Source organism: Nannospalax galili, unplaced genomic scaffold (genome assembly GCF_000622305.1).
Source record: "Nannospalax galili isolate Female #2095 unplaced genomic scaffold, S.galili_v1.0 scaffold17, whole genome shotgun sequence".
Lineage (NCBI taxonomy): Eukaryota > Metazoa > Chordata > Mammalia > Rodentia > Spalacidae > Nannospalax > Nannospalax galili.
Window position 1 is genome coordinate 5,371,939 of NW_008342276.1, and position 26,046 is coordinate 5,397,984.

At 38.2% G+C, this 26,046-nt stretch overlaps 1 protein-coding gene across 1 annotated transcript in view; it reads left to right on the plus strand.

The window, feature by feature from the left end:
- Col14a1 (collagen type XIV alpha 1 chain) overlaps nucleotides 1-26,046 on the plus strand; it is a 241,977-nt gene that overhangs the window by 22,196 nt on the left and 193,735 nt on the right. The window contains exons 2-5 of the mRNA XM_029565850.1: nucleotides 3,219-3,343; nucleotides 14,410-14,526; nucleotides 17,070-17,213; nucleotides 20,594-20,683. Of these exons, the coding sequence (XP_029421710.1) occupies nucleotides 3,277-3,343; nucleotides 14,410-14,526; nucleotides 17,070-17,213; nucleotides 20,594-20,683 (418 nt within the window). The 5' untranslated portion in view covers nucleotides 3,219-3,276. The remainder of the gene's footprint in view (nucleotides 1-3,218; nucleotides 3,344-14,409; nucleotides 14,527-17,069; nucleotides 17,214-20,593; nucleotides 20,684-26,046) is intronic.

Here is a 26,046-nt window from a genome sequence, read left to right on the forward strand (position 1 = left end):
AGGCTGAAGCAAGATTAGAGTTCAAAGCCAGCTGGGCTACATAGCAAGACCCTATCTCAAAATACGAAAAAAGTTCCATGCCCTTTTACCTAGCAGTTACATATTTTGAATTTAGCTAAAGTAAACCAATAATCATATACCCAAGGCTATGTGGAAAAGAATGTTTATTGCAAAGTTTATATGTATTTGGGAAATTTGGAAATTACCTAAATTTTTAAATACAGATAAATTGTGATACTGTCAAATGTATTGTAAAAAGGCATTTATCACCATCAGTAAGTGTTTACACTTCAGTAAAAAGAAAATAGCAGAATTGAAGAGATGGCTCAGCGATTAAGAGCACGTGCTGCTTTCTCAGAGGACCCGGGTTCAGTTTCCAGCACCTACATGGTGGCTATCTGCAACTCCAGTTCCAGGGAATCTGCTGCCCACTTCGGCCTCCTAGGACAGTGCACACATTGCATGCATGTGGTGCACCTACATACATGTGGGCTAAACACTCATACACATACAGTAAAAAAAATGTTTACAAAGAGAAAGTAATAACAGTTTATAGTCTTTGTTATATTTGCTTGTAATAAAAGCATTGAGGGGGGTGGGGGGAGGAATCTGTGTTGGTTAGTTTTAAAACTTGCCACAGCCTGGAATCTCCTGAAAAGAGAGCTTCAGTTGAGGCATTATCTAGATCTGGTTGGCCTTCAGGCATGTCTTTGGGGTACTATCTAGACTGCTAATTGATGTGGTGGGTGGCTCCATTCCCTAGGATGGGGGGTCCTGAACTCTACAGGCTAGAGAAAGCTCAAAGAGAGCAAGCTGCCAACGCGTTCATTTCCCTCTGCTCTCGACTACAGAGGTGATGTGGTGTAACAAGCTGCTTGAGTTCTGCCTTGCCCTCCCTCCCCCAGATGGTGGTCTGTAACCTGGAACTGTAAGCAACAGACCCTTTCTCCCCTAAGTTTCTTTTAAAGGTCAGGGCGTGTTTGCCCAGTCACAGAAATGAAACTAGAACAGATCAGAGAGAGAAAAGGCATTGTAAAGAGAAACAAAGTGATATTGTAGAAAGTTCCCTAAGACACTGCACCTCAACTGATCACACCAGAGTGCTTAAACTCTCGCTCCTGGTTTCACAAGATGATTGACTTAGATACTTCTTTGTGTCTCATTGTGCTCAGTATTCAAATCATGCCTACTGTAAAGGCTGCTGTGAGGACTATAGGAGTTTACCTGAGTCAAGTAGAGTTTGTACGGGTAAAGTATTTAGACTGCTTTTCACATAGAGCAAGAGTTAAATACCTTTTATGATGAATGAAGTATAGTGGTCCTTTTTGAACGAACTATGGGATAAATTCTCCTCAGTCTTTAGTATCAGAAAACCTATGTACTCTAGAAAAATGCACCTTAAAATTTAATCTAATAATAGAGTAACACGGGTTGCGTCTTTCCTTCTTTGATCACTTATTCATTCATTTGCAGTCAATTAACTAGTACCTTCACTAATGCTGCAGGATCTGACACATTTTTCTGTGCTAATCTTACTCATTACTTTGTTATTTTCCTATCAGTTTTCCCTTATTTTAGGTTTTTCGGTAAAATACCCAGGTAAATTTTAATTTCATGTATATAGTGAATGATACTTTTATGGTATTATATATGTCACAAATATTGCATGGGGTATACTTGTTCTGAAAAACTATTATTGATCTGAAATTAAAATGTAAGGGAAATCCTGTATTTTTTGTGTTAAATCTGGCAACTCTGTCTTATACACTATATTTATATATTATTAAGTTGCCTCAGATCTTTTGTGGGACAACTTTGGGGAACAAATAAATGTTTGAATAAATGAATGGATAAATGAAGACATTCTAGTAGGTATGAAATGTCTTCCTTTTAAAATTTTTTATTAGCATGTATTAATTGTACAGAATAATAGGTTTCATTATGATATTTTCATAAATTTAGGTATGTTCATCATATTTACCACCATTGCCCTCTCTTTCTCTCCCACTCCCCTGATCCCCTTCCTCTACCCAACTAGCTCTCTTTCCTTTCATGTCTGTGTGTGTGTGTGTGTGTGTGTGTATGTGTGTGTGTGTGTGTGTGTGTGTGTGTGTGTGTATCAAAGAGTTTAATTAGGCTACTTACAGGAGCAAGGGCACCTCTCCAGTGGCTACATAAGATGTCTCCTTAATCGCTAAGGAGGGGACTCAGAATTCCTCTACTGTAATAACCTGAAAGAGAATTGCAGGGTATAGATGGGCTTTTAAATTAATTCCCAGCATATCCCTCTGTCTTGCCCTCCTCCTGTTTTCTTTTTTCTGTTCTTTCTTTTTTCCTTCTTTCCCTCCTTGTCTCCCTTTCTTTTTTCTCTATTTTTGGCTCTTCTTTCATTGACATCAAAAGAAAGATGTTTGGAAGAGTTTCATATATATGAGCTGTGAGAAAAGGTTAAATAAAAGCTTAGGGATTGTTCGACCCATGAAAGGAAAACTGAGCAATCATTTCATATTAGCAAATCTCTTTGATAACAAGAAGAAAGGTCCTACACATTTGTACTTTGTAGGCAACATAAGGCAACATTTAGGGCTTTACTTTAATGTATAGACATGGGAGAGGGGCACATGACTGGAAAGGATGCTGTTTGTGATAACAAATGGCTATAATGCTCATTTCAGGTAAACTATGCAGTGTAACTAACATCTCCTCATGGAAGAGTCATACAGTGCAGCCTGAACTCTCCCAAATATTTCAAATGATTGTCTCCAATTACAGCATCTTCCAAACAAAGCTTTCTTCCATCAGTTTGTATCTGATAATGAAAATCCAGTGCTCTCAGGAGTTCCCTGCTCTCTGATCATGCCAAGTCCCATTGGCTTTGGTACTTCTCGACAACAGCAGATGCTTGCTTTTAGTCTTCTTAAAACTGTTGCTTTGTTGTATGCTGGGCAAGCATGGTGGTATACACCTTTAATTCCAGCACTCCAGAGGCAGAGGCAGGCAGATCTCTGTGAAATCGAGGCCAACCTGGTCTACATGGTGAGTTCCAGACCTGCTGGGGCTATAGGGAAAGCCTGTCTCAAAAAGACAAAAAACCAACCAACCAACCAAACAACCAACCAAACAAACAAAACCCAACATACCCAAATCCCCTAAACAAAAAGAACCTCTCAAAACAAAACAAAAAACCCAAACCCTGTTGCTTTGTTCTGTGTTTCTAGGCACCTGTTACACCTCATGTAAAAGGCAGAAAACAAAGTGAAGATTTCTCAGTGCAAGATGCGGTACTGGTTGATTCCAGCTTTTTTGGCGATTGCTTATTTCTCCACCACCATTCAGGGACAAGGTAATTGAAAGATTAAGGGAATCGTCAGGATCTGGGAGTCAGACCCTTTTGGTTGGCGTAGCCATTTTCACTCATCCTAACAGCTTTTTATTGGTCTAATTGTGTTTGTAGGCAGGAAATATGTTGACTTTTATTCATTTTATCAACTGTTTGCACTGTAGCAAACAGGGTCACAATGTCACTGATTGCGCATGGCAATTTTGCAGGAGTTGGAAAAATAGCTGCTTCTGACAAGGCTGTGAACATTTAATCAGTGAAAATCAAATCTGAGTGTGGATAAATCAGTTTTCTTAATAAAGAGTACTAATGTATCTATGTATCTCATTCATGCCTGTCTCCCATATAATGGTATAATACATTTCTGTCACTTCAAATTTGTTCCTTAATTTCATTCCTTTCTTTAAAACTGAGCATAGTTTAAGATTGTTAAGTGTATAATAGAGGTTGATGATAATATGAGACTTTAAACGCATGTAACGATGGCTGGCTCTTTAAATAAATTGACTTCTGTTTGCGGAATTTGCTCTTTGTAATACCAAGATCAGCAATGTTTGAACCACCTGTTTCTTATAGTCTGTAACTGACAAACTATCTGTCATCCATGGGCCAAATCCAACCCAGTGCCTGTTTGGGTAAACTTTTTATTAGAACACAGTCATGCATATTTGTTTATGTAGTGTATATGATTACTTTCATGCTACCCTGGCAGAGGTGAGTAGTTGTGACAGAGACTATATGTTCTTCAAAGCCAAACATTTCTACTGTCTGATCTTTTACACAATGTTGTGCTAACCTAAAGTCAGTTTGCAGGACACAAAGTGTGACATAACTATACCTATTTGGTAATCTTGTAGAGACTGCAGTGTTGTTAAGAAATATTCATCAGTAGAGCAAAGAGTATGAACGTGATGAGGTGGTTTTGGGAATGTTAGTGTCTAATATTTGGAGATGAGGGTTATAGAAGTCAAATGCATGAACCACCATACCCCACTTCTTCAAAGTGAAGTGCAGCTGTTTGGAAAGGAATGGAACTTAATTCTTAAAAGTTCAAATAGCTGTCATACAGCTGGGATTGATGGCTGTATTTCCAATTGCTTCATTGAACACATAGTGTGCAGTTAAGTAGAGAAATTCTGCTTATCTTATTTACATTGGCAAAAGAATGTTTTCACAGGTAACATTCTCTGAACTTGATGAAGCAAGATACAGACCCTTAGGAATGAGGCAAGTCACCACATAGTTCATTCAGTCTTTTAAATTCAGAAACGGTCATTCATGGTCATAGAGAGCTCTTTTGTGGCATCTTCAAAGATGCTACAGACCAGATGCACATTGTCAGCCAAATTATACTTTGAATGAACTTTTTAACATGAATATCAGTATTTCTAGCCATTCAAGAACTAAGTTGAATAAATCTTTTCCCTGTGTACTAGGGACTTATAAGTTGCAGTATAATCACAATGAAAGTTATCTGGGGCTGTGTCCAAAGACAAATGTGGGAAAACAAATTGATGTTAGCTTATGGAAGAGTTTAAATAATCACGGTTTTTAGAAATAGTAATATTGATAGCATTACTCCCACCTGTAACCCATGTGGGTTTCAGGCATAGGAATAAGTAAGGTATTCATACTATTAAAAATATTAAAGTGAAGAGGCAGGTGGATCTCTGTGAGTTCCAGGCTACCTGGGGCTACAGGGAGACCCTGTCTCAAAAAGACCAAAAAATATTAAATTGTTCACAAACCAGGTGTTGAAAGCCTAAAGTAGGCAATGTGGCCAGAGAGAAAGTGTGAACGCAAGGATCAGCTAGAGGTAGGAGAGCTGGAACTTGTTTACTGATTAAATGTAGAGGTACATAGATGTGGGGGAGCATCAGAGGTGACTTTGACGCTCCTTACAGAGGCTTGTGTGGATGGACATTTAATTTTGTCCTCTGTGTTATTACTGCTTCCGCACTGCACTACAATTGTTTGGTTCCTGAAGCTCATTAAAAGCAGTTTCCTCAGTGTCTGTCTCCACTACAAAACAAAGCATCAGTTTTAGAAGGCATTTGCTGAAGAGATTAATAGATGAAGGAGGGATTTTAAGTGGAAGGTATTGTGTCCAGTCTTTAATAAGCATATGAGGCTTTAGGGTTTAGGGAGATACCCAAATGGGGTTGGCAGTTGATGGAGTTTATGAGATAAGGACAGGAGATTATACTTGAATTTTTCTGTACTTTCAGATTCGCTGATAGAGAACTTTGGGGCCCTAGATGCATAGTTAGAGAAGAATAATTCAATGGGAAGTGGTGAGGATGAAGCTTGCAGAATGCCAACAGATGGGAGTTAGTAAAAGAAAAATGGGTGAAAGCATCCAGGGAAGAAGTAGAAGACACATAGGAAGAGAGGGAGAAACTGTAGAGTCAGGGACTACAGTGGCCTGGCTCTGAAGGATGGAAAAACTTCTAAGAAGGGATATGGTGGCTGCATGCTGGAGGAAACCCAAGATCGAAAAACTTTAGAGGTCACTGGCTCTGGTGTTTATAAAAATACGTGAGATCAGGGCCTGAAGAGATGGCTCAGCAGTTAAGAATACTGGCTGTTCTTGCAGAAGACCCGGGTTCGAATCCCAGTACGCACATGGCAGCTAACAACTGTCCATAACTCCAGTCCCAGGGGATCCGACAGGCTCTTCTGACCTCCGCAGGCATTGCACGACATGGGTGCACTTACCTACATGCAGGCAATACACTACAGGCAGGCAATACACTCATACTCATACACATAAAATAAAAATAATAAATAAAAAAAATACATGAGATCTTTGAGAAACTCATATTATTTGTATCATGGTGCCACTCACTTATATGATTGTGTTTGAACAAGGAATAAACATCCAAATTGCTTTACTCCATTGATGTTGTGTTTTTGAGGTAAATATTGTAATGCGCTCCTGTGGGTTGACTGTTTTTGGTATGACTCCGAAAAGCTATATAGATATTTTGAAACTCATGCTTATGAACAAACCCGAAGAGAGGGAAAATAGTCATTGTGGTCAAATAAAGTACCATAAACATGTTCACTTTCTAATCTCCAGGATCTGTGAATGTGTTACATGGTAAATAGGAATTAGGATGTCAGCTGACCTTGAAATAAGGAGGTTGGGGCTGGAGAGATTGCCCAGTGGTTAAGAGGACTGGCTGTTCTTACAGAAGACCTGGGTTTGAATCCCAGCAACCACCTGGTGACTAACAACCATCTCTAACTCCAGTTTCAGGGGATCTTTTGCTCTCTTCTGTTCTGCATGAGCACTGCATATCCGGGGTGCGCTTATACATATTCAGGCATAACACTCATACAAGTAAAGAAAAAATAAGTGCAAAAAAAAAAGAAATAAGAGGTTATCTTTGATTTTCTGGTTGCTCTAATGTAATTGCAAATGGCTTTAAGAAGAGGGAGAGGAGGACATAGCCACTATTGACTTTGAAGATGGAACGAGAGCAAAAGCCAGAAATGCGTGTAGTCTCCAGGAAAAGGCAAGAGAATGAATTCTTGCCTAGAGTCTCCAAGAAAGAAGGAAATCCTACCTGCACTTTGATTTTAATCCAGCAACTCACTTCAGACTTGTGAGCCCCTGAACTATAAGATAATAAGTACGTGTTTGTGTTTTTTTCTTTTTTACACTATGGGAATTACACCTAAGACCTCACATATGCAGGGCAAGCTCTCTACTGCTGAGCTATATCCCCAGAACCACTATCTGATGTTTTAAGCCACTAAGATTATGAAATTCATTAAAACAGTAATAGGGAACAAGTTCAATTGATATTATAAGGCATTTAGGAAATACGTCTTGCTCTTTAAATTGCAGTTCAGCAGAAAGTACAATTTCCTTTTTCCATGTTGTATGTCATAAAAATCCTTCCTCCAAAGTGAGTGCAGGAAAGAAGGGGAAGAAGAAGAAAGAGGAAAGGGAGGAGTGTGAGGAAGAAAGGAGCTAGGGAGAAGGAAGGAGATGGAGAAGGACCAGGGGAGGAAGAAAGAAGGGGACAGGAAGGGAAAACTGAGGTGTTGGATATTTTATTCATTAGTTTGATTAGGGCCATCAAGTCATTACACACACACACACACACACACACACACACATATGTGTGTGTGTATATGCACACTGTAAGTGTATGTGATTCCATCCTGTCAATTATATCTTAAAAAGCTGAAAAATGAAAAAAATAATCCCCCACTCATAGAGAATGTGAATACATATGGGCTCAAGTAACTATTTCTCCCTAGGTCATTCTAGTAGATTCTTTGTAAGAAGGGTTGTTGCATGAACTGGAATACAGACAAGGTGACATTTTGGCCATGGGTGTGTGTATGGGCATGCTCATGGCATGACAGAATGGCACCATCAACACTTCCTCAGAATGTCACAGCACATATACACTGGTTTCTAGAAATATTTGATTAGGGTGATTAACAGAAATAACCACAGAACGTAACGTAACTGTCACTTAAAACTGCAAGGCAAGCCTGAGCATGTTGGCATGCACCTGTAATCTCAGCTTGTGGGAGATAGAGGCAGGAGGATCAAGAATTCAAGGTCATCCTCACTGTGGTGTATTCAAGGCTAACTTGGGCCACATAAGACTCTGTCTCAAAAACAAAACAGAATAAAACAAACCTTCAAGGTATACGAAATTGAAGACTTCTCAAGGGGGCTAGATGTAGCTTTATAGAGACCCCTATGTTAGCTCATAGACACATATATTTTTAAAATTTGCTTTTATTGCATTTTTGTATATTTCATGCAGAATATCTCAAACAACCTTTATATCCCCAAGATACGGAAAGAATATCTCAAACATCTTTATATCCCTGTCTCTACCTGCACCCTCCTGGAACCCATATACTCTGTCATTGGTGTTAAGGCCCACTGTGTCAAGTCATTGTCCCCAGACGTTCCCCAGTGTAAGTCCATCCACTGAGGTCTAGTTGGCCTATCTAGAGTCTCATTTTAGGAAGATCAGCTCTTCCTCAACTAGCAGTACTCAGTTGCCAATATTTCTTCAGCTAAGATTGGAGTCTGCTGTTCATTTCTCCATTTCTATGCTGGGCTTTTGTCTGCCTGAGTTTGCATGGGACTTGTGTATCTGACACCATTGCCATAGAATCATATGAGCAGGGTCCTAGTAGCTTGTAGGACTCTCTTTCCATATGGTCATGCACTTCTTCCCTGGCTCTTACACTCTTTCCACCATCTCTTCCTCGATGGTCCCCAAACCATACATTTTTGTGTTATTAGTAATCTTATGTATCTGGAAGTTGAGAACATTTTCCTTACTGCCATGTTTATCATCTTTATAATGAATCCTGAAATTATAAAATATTATATTCTAAATGAAATAAAAAGAACTCTTCAGCACATTTCACAGTAAAAATGTCTCCCCAAATTAAATGCCTCTTATTTATAAAACATTTGGGCAATGCAGTTAATGGGAAAAAGTAAATGACACAAATAACTGAAAGCTTTTTAGATCTTTTAGAAAAACAGTCAAAATATTTCTCTGCTTGTCATATATTTAAAAAAATATATTTAACAAGTTGTCTCATCAATTTAGCATCACAAGTTACGTTTTTGCTTTTGAGGCCCAGATTGGTCTACAACTTGTGATCCTCCTGCCTTAGCTTCTTGGGTACTGGGAACACAGTTGTGTGTCACCATGCCTGGCTCTAAACTATGTTTAAAAGAGAATTATGCTTGTTACAATTGCTACTGCAGTGTCTCTGTTAGAAAGAGTTTTTGGTTATAAAAAAAAGAAATTTTCTTGGGCCAACTTAAAAATTTATTTACTAGTTGTGTTGGGTAGTTTTAGTGTCAACTTAACACACCTGGGTAGATGGAGTCTCAAATGGGGAATTGCTTTCATCGCACTGGTCTGTGGCCATGTCTGTGGGGCATTATTTTGATTTTTGAGTGATATGGGAGCAAGCCAGAAAGCAGCATTCCTCCATGGCCTGTGCTCCAGCTCCTGCCTTCAGGTTCCTGCTTGAGTTCCTACCTTGGGCTCCCTGATGAACTCTGGCCTAGGAGATGTAAACCAAATAAACCCTTTCCTCCCCAAGTTGGGAGGAGTGTTTTGTCACAGCAATGGAGAAGCAAACTAGAACACTAGTAGATAGCACAGTAGTTCATACAATCAAAATAAAAGTTAAAATATCAAACTTGGAAAAGCTAAGAGTCTTGGAACTCCTGGGATGCAGCATGTAGGGACCAGATGCCTTTTCTTATTAAGTGTGCTTGACATTGGAATAAAACCACCTGAGACACTGACCCTCTTTTCATCACTGGACTCAAGTTTTGGACTCTCGGGAGAACCTGCCTGACATGGTTTGAGTCACCTTCCTACTTCTAACCCAGGGGTTGTGGACAATTAGTAGTGTACCTCTGTACAATGGGAGGGGTTGGGGATGTTCCTTGGAAGAAAACCAATGTGTGTTAGATAAGGAAGAGGGGACATGGTTCTTGGCACACACAAGATATCTCTTGTCTCATCCCTGTGTAGAACAGTGTTGCAAGCAATTAATGAGAATATTTCACTAGAAATAAGTTGCTACACAGATTGTCACTTGTCAAAACAGCAAGGTTGCAGCTAAGTTGAGAGGAGAGGGAGAGGGAGAGGGAGAGGGAGAGGGAGAGAGAGAGAGAGAGAGAGAGAGAGAGAGAGAGAGAGAGAGAGAGAGAAAGAAAGAAAGAGAGAATAGCAGAATCCCTTGAACAAGTAGATCCTGGAATATAATTTCCTAAATGCTTGATGACAGTGAGACTTCAATGGAATAATAAAAAAATGTCTCTCCCACCCATGGGCTCCCATGGGAAGATTGCAGAATTGCCCCTCTCACACAAAGAACAATCCAGAACCAGCCCCAGTACTTTCAGTAACAAGCCAGTTTTCTTTTGGGCCTAATCTCATGTCAGCACCCACAGTATGATTTTGTTAGCTCCCTCTGGATTCCCGGTGAGTACCCCAAATCAAACTTTACACTTGTCTTTTTGAAAAGATTAAGACTTGGCTGGGTGTGGTGGCATAGGCCTTTAATCCCAGTACTCCAGAGAAGGAGTCAAGTGGATCTCTGTGAGATCCAGTCCAGTCTGGTCTATACAGTGAGTTACTGGCCATCTGGGTCTACAGGGAGACCCTGTTTCAAAAATACCAAAGAAACCAACCAACCAGCCAGCCAGCCAGCCAACCAAACAACCAACCAACCAATCAAACAAACAAAAACCAGAGAGAAAAGATGAAGATTTGAAGTGACACAAATTAACTTTTTTTTCGCATTTTTTAAAATTGACTTTCTGCAATTTTTATACAATGTAGTTCGATGGCATTTAGATCGGCTCCCCTCTCCCCACCTCCCCCTACTGCTCAAATTACCTTTTGAGTCAAGTTCTCACAAGCATTTGCTGGAAGTTACATGCACAGATAGAACAGAAAGCACTTCCTTTGTGTTTGCAAAGAGGGGAAAAAAACCCATAGATTCTTGTTCTCTGAGATAAGAGCAATTATTTTTCCATGACTCTCTACAGTGTTCCTGTCAGTTTTGCTGCCCTTGCTTTGGCTCAGGTCCCAGTGCCTTCCAAGAGTAGGGACAAGGCTAACTTTGAAATCCAGAGCTGTGACCCCTCGCCTGTTTTTTTAATTAGCATTTCTTCTTTGCAAAGTATTTCTGCCCAAAGGCAAAAATTTAAAGGAAATTATGCTTCATGTCTATCCAGGATTTTGCTTGAGTGATTGTGAGAGTATTTATGCTTCTTTTGGCATTGGGTGTGATCTGTTAGTTTAAGGTTGTCAGGGCTTTTCACAGTCATACTGTAGCTGTGGACTTCGTTGTGGCACTTATATCACAATCTATTTCTTTGAGCTCTATTTTATTTTACTTTATTTTATATTTTATCTGTATTTTATGTATGAATGTAATAACTGCGTGCAAGTGCACCAGTGTCATGCAGTACCTGTGAAGGTCAGAAGAGGGCACTGGATTTCTCTGGAACTGTGGTTATGGATGGTTGTTAGCAGTCATGTGGGTGCTGGAAATTGAACCCAGGTCCTCTGCAAGAGCAGCTAGTGCTCTTAGCCATGGAGCCATCTCTCCAGCCCCTTCTTTGGGTTCTAGATGACCATGTGAATTTAATTAGTATAGCACTTGCTGTTTTCTGCTAGTGGTTGAGAAGGTTATTTGTTAAGAGACCTAAAGGCAGAGAACTCACACAGCATTCAAAGAACAGTGGGGAATCCTCTGTGGATGTCTGCTGTCTAGCCTAGCAATCCTGAATGCTCTTAATTTCTTTGCTCTCCTTGGGATGTCAGCACACCCGGGGTGCTCACAGAATGTGCCGACCCTCTAAGACCTGCTTAGATGGATGCTCCCACCTGCTTGCTCTCTGTTTCCCCTCCATGGTTCCCAGGCATGCCAGCTTCCTTTCAGCAGCACATTCTCATGCAACAGCTCAGTCGGTGCTACCTGCCAACCTGCTGATTTGATTCGGTTCAGAAATGTTATTTAAAATTTTTAATTCTTATTTTTTATTTTCTCCCACATGTAATAAGAATACATCTGTACATAGATTTTCTTTTCCAGTTGAAAACTGAAAAAAATAGTCAGTTTCTTTGTTCATCTAAATGCTAGGTTTGAAAATAGTTGTTCTTGGTATTCATGTGCACAACTCCATATAATTAAAAATAAAATCTTAGAAAATGTTGTTCTTACGATAAATTCATATTTTTCCATTAACCAGAGAAATGCAAACTCTTCCATTCATATCAAACTGAAAATGGGAAGCTAATGTTTTTATTTTAAAAATTTAAAAATTTATTTTTATTTTATGTGTATGAATATTTTATCTGCATATGTGTAAGTGCGCTCATGTAGTGCAATACCCTCAGAGGCCAGAAGAGAGTGCTGGATCCCCTGGAACTGGAGTTATAAACAGTTGTTAGCTGCCGTGTGGGTGTGGGAACTGAACCTGGGTCTTCTACATGAATTGCTCTTAACTACTGAGCCATCTCTCCAGCCCCAGCTAATGTTTTTGTTGTGGCATAAAATGGAAAAAGGTCGAAAATATTTGGGAGCGTTTATCTAATCCTTAGAAAAATTCAGGTTTACCTCTTCAGAAGGGGGACTATTAGAGTAACCAAAAACTCCATAAAGAAATAAATAAACCAGAGAAGAAGAAGGAGTACACGAAGTTATCAGAAAAAAGTGATGGGGAGATATGGGAGGAGTTGGAGGGGAGGGAGTGGGCGTGGATTTGATCAAAACACCTTATATGCATGTATGAAATTCTCAATTATTTATTTAAAAAATGGCATGCTCTACCTATAAGTGTAAAGGACATGCAGAAAGAGAATAATACTGTTTGGATGTGTCCTTCAGTACTTACTGAATTCACATGAGTGAGTAGTTTGCAGAGTAGTTGATTCCTCATTTAGCTGAAGGCAGGGCGATTTCTTAACAGGGATCTTCTAAGAAGCAGTGCGTGGAGTTCATCTGGGTCAGAAATCATCCTTCCCTACTTCGTGAGCTCAAACAAGCTTCGTAGCAGCTGCTCCTTGGGTCCTTTATCTGTAAAATTGGGACAAAAATATATTTTTGTGAGGATTTAAACAAGTTTCTAAACTCACTTATTAGATGAAGTGAGAGGAAGGGGAAATTATCTGTTAGTCACCTATTATATTAATTATATCAGTTATCCTATTTAAAGTCATGATCTAGCCTTTGTAGAAACTATCACTTTTTCTAAAAGTGAGGAAACTGGCTTTGGAAGATCTGTCCACCTGATTAAAGTTATTTAGCTAATCAATGACAGAACTGGGAATCAAACCAATGTCTGCTTATATTATGCCACATGCCTTTCTGGGAGGATGTCTGCTTCCTTCTCCTACACTGCTTCCTAAAACAAGAAAAAAGGCTGGGCACAAAGTGGGTAATGAGTGCTAACTTTGACTTTTCTGTTAATTAATAACTTTTCTTTTTAGGCAATTAATAACTTTTCTTTTTATATTATATAGTGAAAAAATCTTCATACATAAGTACTTTTGAAACTCTGGGGCATTTACAGAAGGTTCCAAAACACATTTTGAGGTTTTAATGACTTACATAAAAAGTAAAGACATCTATTTTTTTTTTTGTGTGTGTGAAATTTCAATAGATTAGATAATGGGGGTTGAATTACAATCATGTGCTATCTGACAGGTATAAATCAGCTTCTCTTGAAGAGTAGATCAGAGTTTAAAAAACATAACTATCTTATATTTGATCCTTAATTTCTTTACAATTATGTTCTCAAATGCTTTATTACTTTTAAATTTCTATTATTTTTATTTTTAAAACAAATTATATGCACATGTGTGTGTGTCACTGTGTGGGTATGTGAGGGCAGTACCTTCAGAGGTTAGAAGAAGATGTCAAATCCCCTGGAGCTGAAGTTATAAGGAGTTATAAGCTGCCCAATGTGGGTGTTGGAAACTAAACGCAGATCCTCTGCATAAACAATTTGTGCTCTTAACTACTGAGCCATGTCTCCAGTCCATATCAAATGTTTTTAAATGAATATTTTATTGCCAGAATATGCCTGAAATAGCCTTCTCCAATATCATGTCATCAAAAGCATTTGATTACCACAGTGGAAAACCTGAAGGCATGCATTCTATGGCCCAATAGACTAGATTAGGAAAGCTTTTATGTTCCAAGTAGAAAAACTCATCTTGTCCCATAATGGAAGCATTTTACAAGCTTGGCTTCAATTTCTAAACTAGGCTAGAAATTAAATCCTAACAGTATCTTAGCCATGTCTTATCTCTTTTTTTTTCATAAGGCCAGTGCTATTTGACAGACGGTGTCTTTGGAGTCAAAAGCACATGCCCATGAGTTTGTCTTATTTTGCACACTGGTTTATCATTAGAATTGTAGAAAGAACATTTTCCGATGCCGATGAAGTCTTGGGTACATTGGCTATGCTACTTTGACTTTTCAATTTAGACTTAAATATTTCCATGTTTAAGCCATTTTTTGCTGTTCCTTTCCAGTGGCTCCACCCACAAGGTTAAGATATAATGTGATCTCACATGACAGCATACAGATTTCATGGAAGGCTCCAAGAGGGAAATTCGGTGGATACAAACTTCTTGTGGCTCCAGCATCAGGTAAAGATAATCAACTACATCTTCTGGAGCTCCGGGAGCTCTTTATACACAGATAGTTAAAGATGTGTGGTGCCAAATGTTGCTCTAGGATCATTTGAAAGAGTTTGCTCACAGAGCCTCTTCAGGGTTTCCACACTGCTGAGGAAGCACAAAATAAATACTTAATAATAATACCATGGCCTTAATGTATTAGCTACTTGCTGCTGTGACAGAATTTCTGACATAAATAATTTAAGTACAGGAAGATTTATTTTGGCTCCTGTTTTCAGAGGTTGAGTTTGAGTCCATGGTTACTTTGCCCATCCATTTGGGCAGAGCATCATGGCAGTGGGCATATGTGTTGGAGGAGAGCTATTCACTTCCTGGCTGACTAGAAAGAAGAGAAGCAGAGAAAGGGACTCTGACACCTACCTGACTTTCTCTGTTTTGTCTTTTTTGTTTAAGCCTGACTTCCCAGGTCATGGAACCATATTGCCCACATCCATCCTTTTTTTCCTGTTATCTACATATACCCAGAGGCTTGCCTCACCTATCTTCTTTCTGATCTTACATCTAGGCATCTTGACAATAAAGATTAGCCATCACACCTGTATGTTTGTATAAATATAACAGGTGGTGGAGATGGTTATATAACTGGACTTATTTCTATTGGGGACTCTTTCCCAACAGATTTAATGAGGAAGATACATTTTTGTTGTTATTGTTGTTCACAACTGTGGAATATTACCCAGTGTTTCATTTATAAATCTCTAAGATAGGTAGATAAAACACCTGGCTTCTTGCTTGGTTACAAAATATCATTACAGACTCATTCCGAATTACTATTTGGGGAACTAAAAAATTCCCTATATCAAGTCTTGAAAACCTTTTTTCCTTATAGGCACTAAGTACTTTATTTTTTGTAGACAATTACTAATAATGCTAAACTATTAAGTAGCCCAAACACATGTCATCAAGGAATCACAGAATCTTATAACTGATGCAAGTGCCTTATGAACCAAACCTCAACTTGATCCTTTAATCCCATCTGAGACAGTGTACCCAAGGGATAGATCCCTAACTTGCCTAAATCCTTTCAGTGACAAAAATTGAAAGAGTAAATTATTTCTTAATGAATATTGGGTTTACTTTATGCACTGTCCTTGTTACAATGGCTAAGTCAATCAGTCAGTTTTGATATACTAGTATCTACTTTATTAAACACAGTAAATTAAAAGATTACTAAGTACATTTAACTATAAAATGTTTTTGTGTGTTCTAGCACTGTGAATCATGGACCAAGTCTTGCTTATGCCAATCTTTCCCAAAGAATGTTTCATGGTGTTCTGCAGAATGCCGATAGCTGATATGCATCCAAATGGTTTAATGGTCAAATAAATTTGGGAAATGCTGGTTTAGACAAGAGTTTAAAGCTTTTTTTTATTTCATGAGTCTCAAAGTCTTTAATAAAATACTATGTTCTGCCTTCCAAAGAGAGATTATAATATTCAGGGTTTTCTAAGAACCTTTTAAAAAGTGATGTATAAATTATGTAAGATTTGTATACTTTATGATAGATGAGTTTTGAATGATAGAAGTTTGTGAAGCAAAATTTAACATCTTGGATACTTAGAGGAATGGGCTTTGGTAAGAGAAAGCTCAGTTTCGTCGTTTAGTAGGAGGAAGCTTGAATAATAGCAAGACAAATTTCAGCTTTACTTAATAATTTTATTAGTATGTAGTTCAAATGTACTATGTATGATCTGTGTTAACTCAGACCTCTCTGAGGCTGTTACTGTTAGAGGAACAGCTGTTTTAAATTAATTTCCCTTTTATCAGATTGGGAATCACTGACAGAAATTAGGGAAGAAAAGTATATTTGGGGTTTTGCATAAAAGTTTAATATTTACCAAAAGCATTTCAAGAAAGCCTTAGATGTCAGTCTGATGGGGATTTTGAAATCTTTTTATGAGTCTAACTTTTAAGTAGACAGGCACTGAGTATTTCTTTTGGCATCCTGAGCCAGTGGTAGCCAGATTTAAGGTAATTAAATTGCTCACGGTTCAAGGATGCCTTAGATTACTTCAGAGAGCAGAGGAAAAGATACCAGCATGGATAATTACATTCAGCCAGCTCATGTGTCTCCCTGCACTTTTAAGTGATCCTTTTCCTTCAAGACTACCTGATGCTGAGAACGTGCTTTCTAATTTTGTACTATAGTTTCTCTTAGAGAATAAATGTAATTGTGTGGTATGATGAAGGAATATTTTTATGACTGCTTTTTAATCTAATGTAGGCAACCATTTGTTATCTAATGCAAAAGAATATGCTGAACAGGAGAATGAAAATTACATTACAATTAGGCTCTATACACGTGTCAGCATATGTATTTCAAATGTCATTACCTTTTGCTATATATCAAAACATATTGTGTACTGTAAAACATAGAACCAAAATAAATTCTAAAAATGTCTTTGTCTCTTAAAAATCTTGATTTGCGGTTAGTAAACTTTCTCAGAGCATTCATTTACTTATAGCTTACTTATCTTTCTGTTTTATTATAGGGGGCAAAACCAACCAATTGAATCTCCAGAACACTGCAACAAAAGCAATTATTCAAGGTCTCCTGCCAGAGCAGAATTACACAGTTCAAATTATTGCATACCATAAAGACAAAGAAAGCAAGCCAGCTCAAGGCCAGTTCAGAAGTACGTATTTACAGGTCTTAAAGTACCACCTGAGGCCCTGTCCAACATTGGATTTGTGCCTGTAGTATGTATTCTAAGAGCTTAAAATCATAGACTTTTTTTCTTTTAGATCCACAAAGTTATTATTGTTTGCTTTAGAGGGAACTACTTTGTCATTTTGACTTCTGAACAAAGATGTTTGGTGAGTCCATTGTTGGCAGGTGCGGATGTTATAAATGGTACACTGTTTCGAGATCCCCATTGCTGAGAAGCTATAGAAGAGGTTTTGGTTATTTTTAGTATAAATAAATCAGTTCTACATTTATTCAGAACTGCGGTCTTTGACCTCCTATGTCCTTATGTAAGTACTGGACATGACTTCTCTCAAGGTCTGTGAGAAACGGTAAAGGACAGGAGAGGCAGTCTGCTTTCCCTGAGTGTGAAGGCTTTGTGATGGAAGACTTCAAGTATCCACCAGCTGAGCAGCAGAGGGACACTGGTATTCTTGCTCCCTGTAAGACCCTCCCCTCCATGGAACCATGAACAAAATTTGGACTTAAGGCAGAAAGAAGCCCATGTGGTGGTGAATTTATTGTTATAATATCATTTTGCCTTGGCTTTCCCTTTCCTCCTCTCCTCTCCCCTGTCCCCTTCCCTCCTTTCCATTCTTTCTATCTCCTCTTTTCTTTTCTTTTTTCTTTTCTCCCCCCACCCCTTTTTTGGTTACAGGATCTTGCTTTATAGTCCAGGCTAGACTAGAACTCACTATGTAGACCAGGCTGACCTTGAACTTGTGAACCTGGTCTTTCTTCATCCCAAGGCCTGGGATTACAAGCCTGCTACCACACCTGGCATGACAGTTTGTTCCTAACTGATTTTGTTCCTATCTGAAAGATGCAACATTCATTATGTCTTCTGTGTGAACTGTGTAACTTTTTATTTTTCAAAATTCATGTATAAGCTGGTGTTATGGGCTGTTTTGGGAAGCTTCCTAGCCATCAGTTTTCCTTTTTGGAAGCCTGTTCCATTGACCTCTGACTGCATTCTGCTGTCCATCTTTATAATAAGACTTAAGTGTTCCCTTTCCAGGAACATTTCTCCAAATCTCCACTTCTGGAATGATGATGATTATTCTTTCCCAGATCAATTTCTCCTTCCAGTGTTGCTCAGCACAATTTTTCTCATATTGAAATTACAGTTGTATTTTCTTTTAATGTGAGTGATCTGGGCTGCAGCCCATGTGTGGGCGGGGTTGAAGCTGCAGATGTGGAAGTCATCCATGATGGAATTTTGAATTGTTAGATGATGAAATTATAGGTGGGGTGTGCAGAGATGAAGACCACTTTGGTATAGAGTCATGCTTCAGGAATGGGAGTAGGAAAAGTACCCGAAAATGAGAGCACATGGGAGAGGTTAGTGAGACAGGAGGCAAGCAGGATTATGTCTTCGTAAAAGAAAAGATCTCTAGTGCTAGTGTTTATAAAGAAGCCAGAGAATGGGGTATAAAAGTAGATATAAAAATTAGGTTATGGATGGGGATGGAGAGATGGCTCAGCAGTTAAAAGCACTGACTGCTCTTGCAGAGGACCTGGGTCTGGTTCCTAGCACCCACATGGGAGTTAACAGTTGCCAGGAACTCCAGATCCAGGGCCTTTCTTCTGATCTCTGTGGCACGACATGGGTGCACTTATATGTGTGCTGGCAAGACACTCACATACATAAAATTAAAAATAAATAAAAATTTCAAAATTAGGTTATTCAATCTAGCATAATCAAAGACTATTACAATTTTAATTATTATTTTATATCTCAGAACTTAATCTGTAGGTATCAGAAAGACAAGGAAAGTTTTAAAAATAATTTTTTCATTATTTTTATTTTATGTATATGAGTGCATGTATGTAAGTGCACCCATGTCGTGCACTGCCCGCAGAGGTCAGAAGAAGGAATCAGATCCTCTGGAACTGGAGTTACTGATGGTTGTTAGCTGCCATGTGGGTGCTGGGAACTGAATACAGGTCCTCTGCAAGAGCAGTCAGTGCTCTTAACAGCTGAGCCATCTATCCAACCCCCAAGGAGGGTTTTAAGGGCAAAAAATAGAATTAGAGTGATATGCCCTGCCCTGAGGAGATGTCAAGTCTCAAACCCTTTCAGCAAAGAAATAAAAGCCAGTAGAAAGAAAGAGGAGGAGGATGTTGTAAAGAGAGGATTGATGGAACTGTGTCCCGAGGAGACAAGACAGGATTAAGGAGTTGTGTCCTGGAGGAGACAGCAAGCACGGCTGGAGGAAATCATTGTTTCCCCCCCTGCAGCCTACTCACCAGTAAATTTGCTTATCTCCTTCAACTATAAGTAACAATTAAATGAAATACCTTGCCGTTGACTTGTTTCTGCATTTTTTGTAGGGCATTTTATTTATACATAAACTTGTCATTTGATGATAGTCTCAGATGCCTTGAACAACATTAGGTACGAAGGCTGCTGTGGGGTTCTAGCCGGAGAATGCAGTGCATTCTAAGCTAATGGTGCAGGTGGGCATGAGCATATTAAAGGACTAAGGGTCAACACTGTCATTTATGAATAGAGAAATAATTTTGTCTTCTATGTTTGTTACTGTAGATTAATTGTACATCACGGGTTTCATTATGCCTTTTTTAGACATGTGTATAGTATAATCACATCCACTCACTCTCACTGCCCCCTCGTCTCCCTTCCCCGGGTGGTGATTGAGTTTTTCTTCCCAACTAGTCTCCCTTCTACTTCCATGCTGTCCTTTTCTTTTCCTCATTTTCTTTTTGAGAGCCCAGTGAGATTCACTGGGGTTGCTTACAGGAGCATGGATTGCTTACAGTCACACAGGCATTTACTAGTGACTATATGTCTGAAGAAAGTGTTAGGAAATTTCTTTTTAAGTTTGAGCCAAAATATTATGGGAACCTCCACTTAGTTTTGAAGATAGAGCAATTCTAAATGTGAATATCTACAGTTACTATCATTCTAGAATGGGAGCCAAGTCCATACACGAAGCCCAGAGACATGAAACTAAGGCTTGAATCCTAGGCCCAACACTCATTTTATGAGCTAGGTTTTAGCATATGAGTTTTTCATTCCTTGTATATGAGATGGAGGAGAGTCATGCCATGTTTGCTGTTGTTATGAAGTATTACATTTATTTGGTACATCTGCCCACAGTGTTCATTTTATCTGAGCCTTAAGTGCTTTTCGTACTTCATGACAAAGTTGAAAAATATCAAGTCCAACATCTGAGGAAGAGTATGTACCATGGTGCTAATATCTGTTAATATTTTTGGTCTTGCGGAGAGTTCTAGTAAAACTCATTGAATATTTTCTTTTAGACATTAATATAATGCCATGCTCTATTTCTTGCTTTTTTCTTCCAGTTAAAGATTTAGAGAAAAGAAAAGATCCAACAAAGCCCAGAGCCAAGGTTGTGGACACTGGAAATGGAAGCAAACCATCTTCACCAGAAGGTCAGATATTCACATGATTGGCTCAGTGGGAGTGGCTGTCTTAACTGCATAGGCAATGCACACATGCATGCTGGTTGGGCTCATCAGCAGAGTCACACAACGTGCTATGAAAAATCCCCATCGGTTCCTTCCTGCCCCCTTTTCTCTAGTCCCTCACAGTGGCTGTCAGCACTTAGGGCAGGGGCGATCTTCCAGTCACCTTTCTATGAATATACAATCATGCATGCACACAATCTATCGCGTCGTATTTCTTGTTCTGTCTGCTGCTTTTTCACTTTAGGACTTTCCCTGTTGTTACTTATAGAAGGTAGAATCACCTATGGTAAATGCAGTACACCCACTTGCCTGTCTGAATTTGAAATCTGCCTTGGCAACTTTTAAGCTTCAGTTAACTCAGGCTGGTTATCTAAATTTGTTTGTCTCTAGTTTTCATATATAAAGTGTGAAAACAGGATTTACCTCATAGACTTTATTTATTACACTGATATTAGAATACTGCCTGGTCTTTAATAATGTCTGGTTTTATTGTTGGTCTAACTCATATTTTTAAAAATATTTTATTATTTTTATTTTGTGTGTATGAGTGTATTGCTTGTATGTATGTAAGTGCACTCATGTCATGCACTGCCAGCAGAGATCAGAAGGCATCAGATCCCCTGGAACTGGAGTTAGGATGGTTGTTATCTGCCATGTGGGTGCTGAGAATTGAACCTGTGTCTTCTGCAAGAGCAGCCACTGCTCTTGTCCTCTGAGCCATCTCTCTAGCCCCTATCTCGTATTTTTAGATGGCAGATTATCCATTATTATATTATTATAGTTAATTGATTATTCACTTATGAATGGACATGTATTTTCTACTTTTCACTGTCACAAACATGCCCCAGCAAGTCTGTATTTCTAACTGTGGAACAGCAGGACTATTGATTTGCAAATTGTAGACTGCCAAATTTAAAAGTGAATGACTGATTGATAGAGTCTGTCAAGTGGGCTTCTTTCTCCAATAATTTATGCCTTTCCTAGCAACCTATAACTGTTTGTTTCCATGTAATCTTTCCTACATTTTAAATGCTAGATGAAGTTTCCAAAATAATATCTTTTAAAAAATTGTTATTTTATGTGTATGAGTGTTTTGCCTGTATGTGTCTAATTATGCCCTTGCATGCAATGCCCGAGGAGGTCAGAAGAGAATATCAAATCTCCTGGAACTGGAGTTACAGATGGTTGTTAGTCACCATGTGGGTGATGGGAACCAAACCCAGGTCCTCTGCAAGAGCATCCAATGCTGCTCTTGAGTCCACTTCCATACATGTAGGCAAAACACTTATGCACACAAAATAAAAATGAATACATTTTTAAAAGTTTAAAAAGTCATGATGGTGCTGGGTGTGGTGATGTAGGCTTTTAATCCCAGCATTCTGGAGGCAGAGGCAGGAGGATCTCTGTGCGCACCAGCCAGAAGAAATTCATGATGAATGTGCTGATCTGAACTTTCATGTCTCATGGTTTTGTAATTGTCTTAGATTGTGAAACATTTTTTATTTTTCCTTCTAATAATGTAAAATTCCATATTTATTACAGTTTATTATAAATATTCTAGAGGTAGACAATATATTAATATAACAAGCGTTGTTTGCCTAGTTTACAAAAATAAACATATATAATATTGTCAAAACTCATTATGTCCCCGTGGCTTCTTTTTCTTTTATTGTAGAAGTTACTGTGCTGTGAATTCTGTGCTGATTGTTCTTATATCTTTATCACTGCATGTCATAAACATATCAAATGTATATATATAGATGAATTGAACTATAATTATACATTAACTTTAAATTTTATGTACATTTTATTAGAACAGACTTTAACAACTAGACTTTTAAGAAAATTTATTCATGCTGATTTTTTTTGGTCTTTTTTAAATAATTTTTTTTATGTGTATGAGAGTTATGCCTTCATGTATGAAGTGCACCTATGTCGTGTAATGCCCACGGAGGACAGAGGAGGGCCTTGGATCCCCTGGAACTGGAGTTATGGATGGTTGATAACCCTCATGTGGGTACTGGGATTTGAACCTGGGTCCTCTGCAAGAGCAGCCAGTGCTCTTAATCACTGAGCCATCTCTCCAGCTCCTCCTGCTGATTTTTAAATTTTGAGACAAGGTTCTAGGCTGCCCTTGAGGTCACTATGCAACCCAGGCTGGTCTTGAACATGTAATCCTTCGGCCTCAGTTTCCCATTGCTGGGATTGTAGCATGACTGCTGTGTGTGGCTCTTTCGATGCTGGTTTACGTGGAGCCAGTTAACTCCTGTCTTCAACACTGCTCTATGGCATAGAATTGGATTAGATACACATATCCCAATATGTTTAATGCTTTGACTCATGACATTATCAATATCTTACCATTATTGATATTGATAAATATCTTTATTTATATCTCCTTCTGTACAGGTGGTGGAGTTTTTCTAGTGTATTTCAAAATCAAATTACTCAGATATTATGTATGCATACTTCATTGATGCTTTTTATGATATTTATTTTAATTTATGTTTTATAGTTAATATTTATTTCCTTCGTTAAATCTTTCCCGCTTATCTTATTAATTTTAATCTTTGCTTTTTTATCATGTATATGCATATACATATATGTCTTGTGTGCATGTGGTACTGATCATTGAACTTGGATCATGCATGGCATATATCCTCAATCCTATTATATGTATTTCTGTAAATTAACTTTTAGGTTAGTATACAAAATAATGTATTTCATCATGTTCTTTTCAAATATGTGTCAATGTACTTTGTGCTCACTTGTCCCCCCTCATTCCTCTTATTTATTTAGTCCTTTTGAGACAGGGTCTCCCTGTAGCCCCAGCTGGCCTGGAACTCACTATGTAGACCAGGCTAGCCTCGAACTCACAGAGATCGGCCTGCATCTGCCTCCGAGTGCTGGCTTTAAAGGTGTGCGCCACCACACCCAGCTCTAGAAAGGGTTTTTATATCATGTTTTTAAGGAGGCTTTAGTGAGACATAGAGCCACTTGGTTTTATTTTTGAGTTACTATTTCATTCCACATTTTCCTGTAACAGGAATATGCATTAGACAGCAGGTTTTTCTTTATGCTTCTTTAAATTCGTACTCTTGCCTCCTGCATTCCACTGAAAAATGTTATTATATGCATGCTAAATTTTAGCTACCATCATACAAAAGAAATACAAATGGAATGAATGCTTTCCAGGTACATGAGTGCTGGGATTAAAGGCTTGTGCCACCATACCTGGTATTATTTGTATTTTTAAAACCATAAATATTCAAGTACTGCTCAAGCTGTATCACATACATTTTGCTACATAACATTACTATTTTATAATTTCCACTAGATTGTCTTCTTTAATCCATGAATTACTGATTTTTAAACACGTGGAGATTTTAAACATTCATTTGTTATTGCTGTCTGGCTTTATTGCACTGTGTTCAGAGGACATGGTATTGAATATTTTAAAGCTTTTTTTGAGACAGTTTATTACTTAAACATGGCTAATTGTTAAATTCATTCCTCATGTCCTTGAGAAGAAATGTGTTTTATTTTCCCTCACTAATATTTGTCCACTTCTATTTCTAACTCTGGGAATTTTAAATACTTGCAACGCTAGACACATATACAATAAGAGTTATATTTCCTAGTGAAACATTTTTATTATTTATAATGATTTCTTTTATTCTTAGTCATTTAGTATTTGCCCCAAAGCTCATTGTTCTAAAATTAATGTAGACATACCCTTTATTTTGTTTTGTGTTCACACAGAAATCCAGTCTTATATTTTTAATTATCACTGTATTTCTGTCCATGGGCTTAATGTGAGTGATCTTATGGAGAAGACTGAGGGGCATTTAAATAGCCTATCTTAATAAATCTATATTTATTTAGAATTTCAGTTCAGTTAAGTTTGGGGGGTTACTGATAGTTTTGGACTTATCACTTATTTTTTTGCTGTGTATTCCTATACATTTTTCCCATTCTTTTTTCACATTTATGTTTTACTTAAAATCAATCAGGTTTTTGCTTTCTTTAAATCCAATTTATTTCTCTTTATAATTTATTTTATTATTTTTATTTATATGTATGCACGTATTACCTGCATGTGTGTAAGTGCACCTGAGTTGTGCAATGCCCACAGAGGTCAGAAGAGGGCACTGGATTCCCTGAAACTGGAGTTACAGATGGTTGTTAGCTGCCATGTGGTTGTTGAGACCCAAACCCAGGTTCTCTGCAAGAGTAACCAGTACTTTTAACCGCTGAGCCATCTCTCCAGCCCTGAAATCCAATTTATCTCTCTATGTACCTGGAAAGCATTCATTCCTTTTGTATTTCTTTTGTATGATGTTAGCTAAAATTTAGCATGCATATAATAACATTTTTCAGTGGTCCTGGGAATGCTTTCCAAGGGTATCACACTATGATCTCTCTATCCATCTTCATCTATCAGTCTGTTTTTATTACATTTTGTATCTTATCTCACACATATTTCACAGAGTTCATCCAAGCCTGCTCTTTTTCACATTCATAACCTCTAAGGGAGAAACATGATTCCCAATATCTAATTTCTCTACTTATGATCAATCATAGAAATAGTTTTAAATTTTTTTGATATTATTTTTTTTTATTTTATATGTTTAAGTATTTTGTCTGTGTGTATGTAAGCACACTAGTGCATACAATGATCATGGAGACCAGAAGTGGGTATTAGATCTCCTGGAACTGGAGTAATGTGTGGTAGTTAACCACAGCGTAGGTGCTGGGAACTGAACCCAGGCCTACTGTAAGTGCCATTAACTGCTGAGCTATCTCTCCAGCTCCAGAAATAGTTTTAGAATTGCTGATCTATGCATGTGCAAAGTAGGCTTCAATTAAGTTTGATATTTGATGTTAGTTTGTAATACAGAAAAAGGGCTCAAAAGGATCTTGGAAGTACGCCTGGCTTCACAGGCTTGTACTTCTAGCTACTGGGGAAACTGAGGCAGGAGAATTGCAAGTTCAAGCCTTGCCTGGGCTGCAGCATGAGTTCAAGGCAAGCCTGGGTGACTTAGTGAGACACTGTCTCAAAATAAGGATCAACAACAAAATAGAGGGTAGGGATTCAGCTCAGTGACACAGTGCTTGCTACGCTGTGCCACACAAAACTTGGATTAATTCTTTCTTTCACTAGTCACTATGTTTTGATCAGTTTCAATATTGTCAGATTAATTTATGAGTATGCAAAATGTTGATGTGTTTCCAAAAGTTTAAAGTTAAATAAAGGGCAACAACGGAGTACCTTGCCTTCTAGCTTTGCCCACTCTTTCTTAGGAACCAAGTTATTTCTTCTTTCT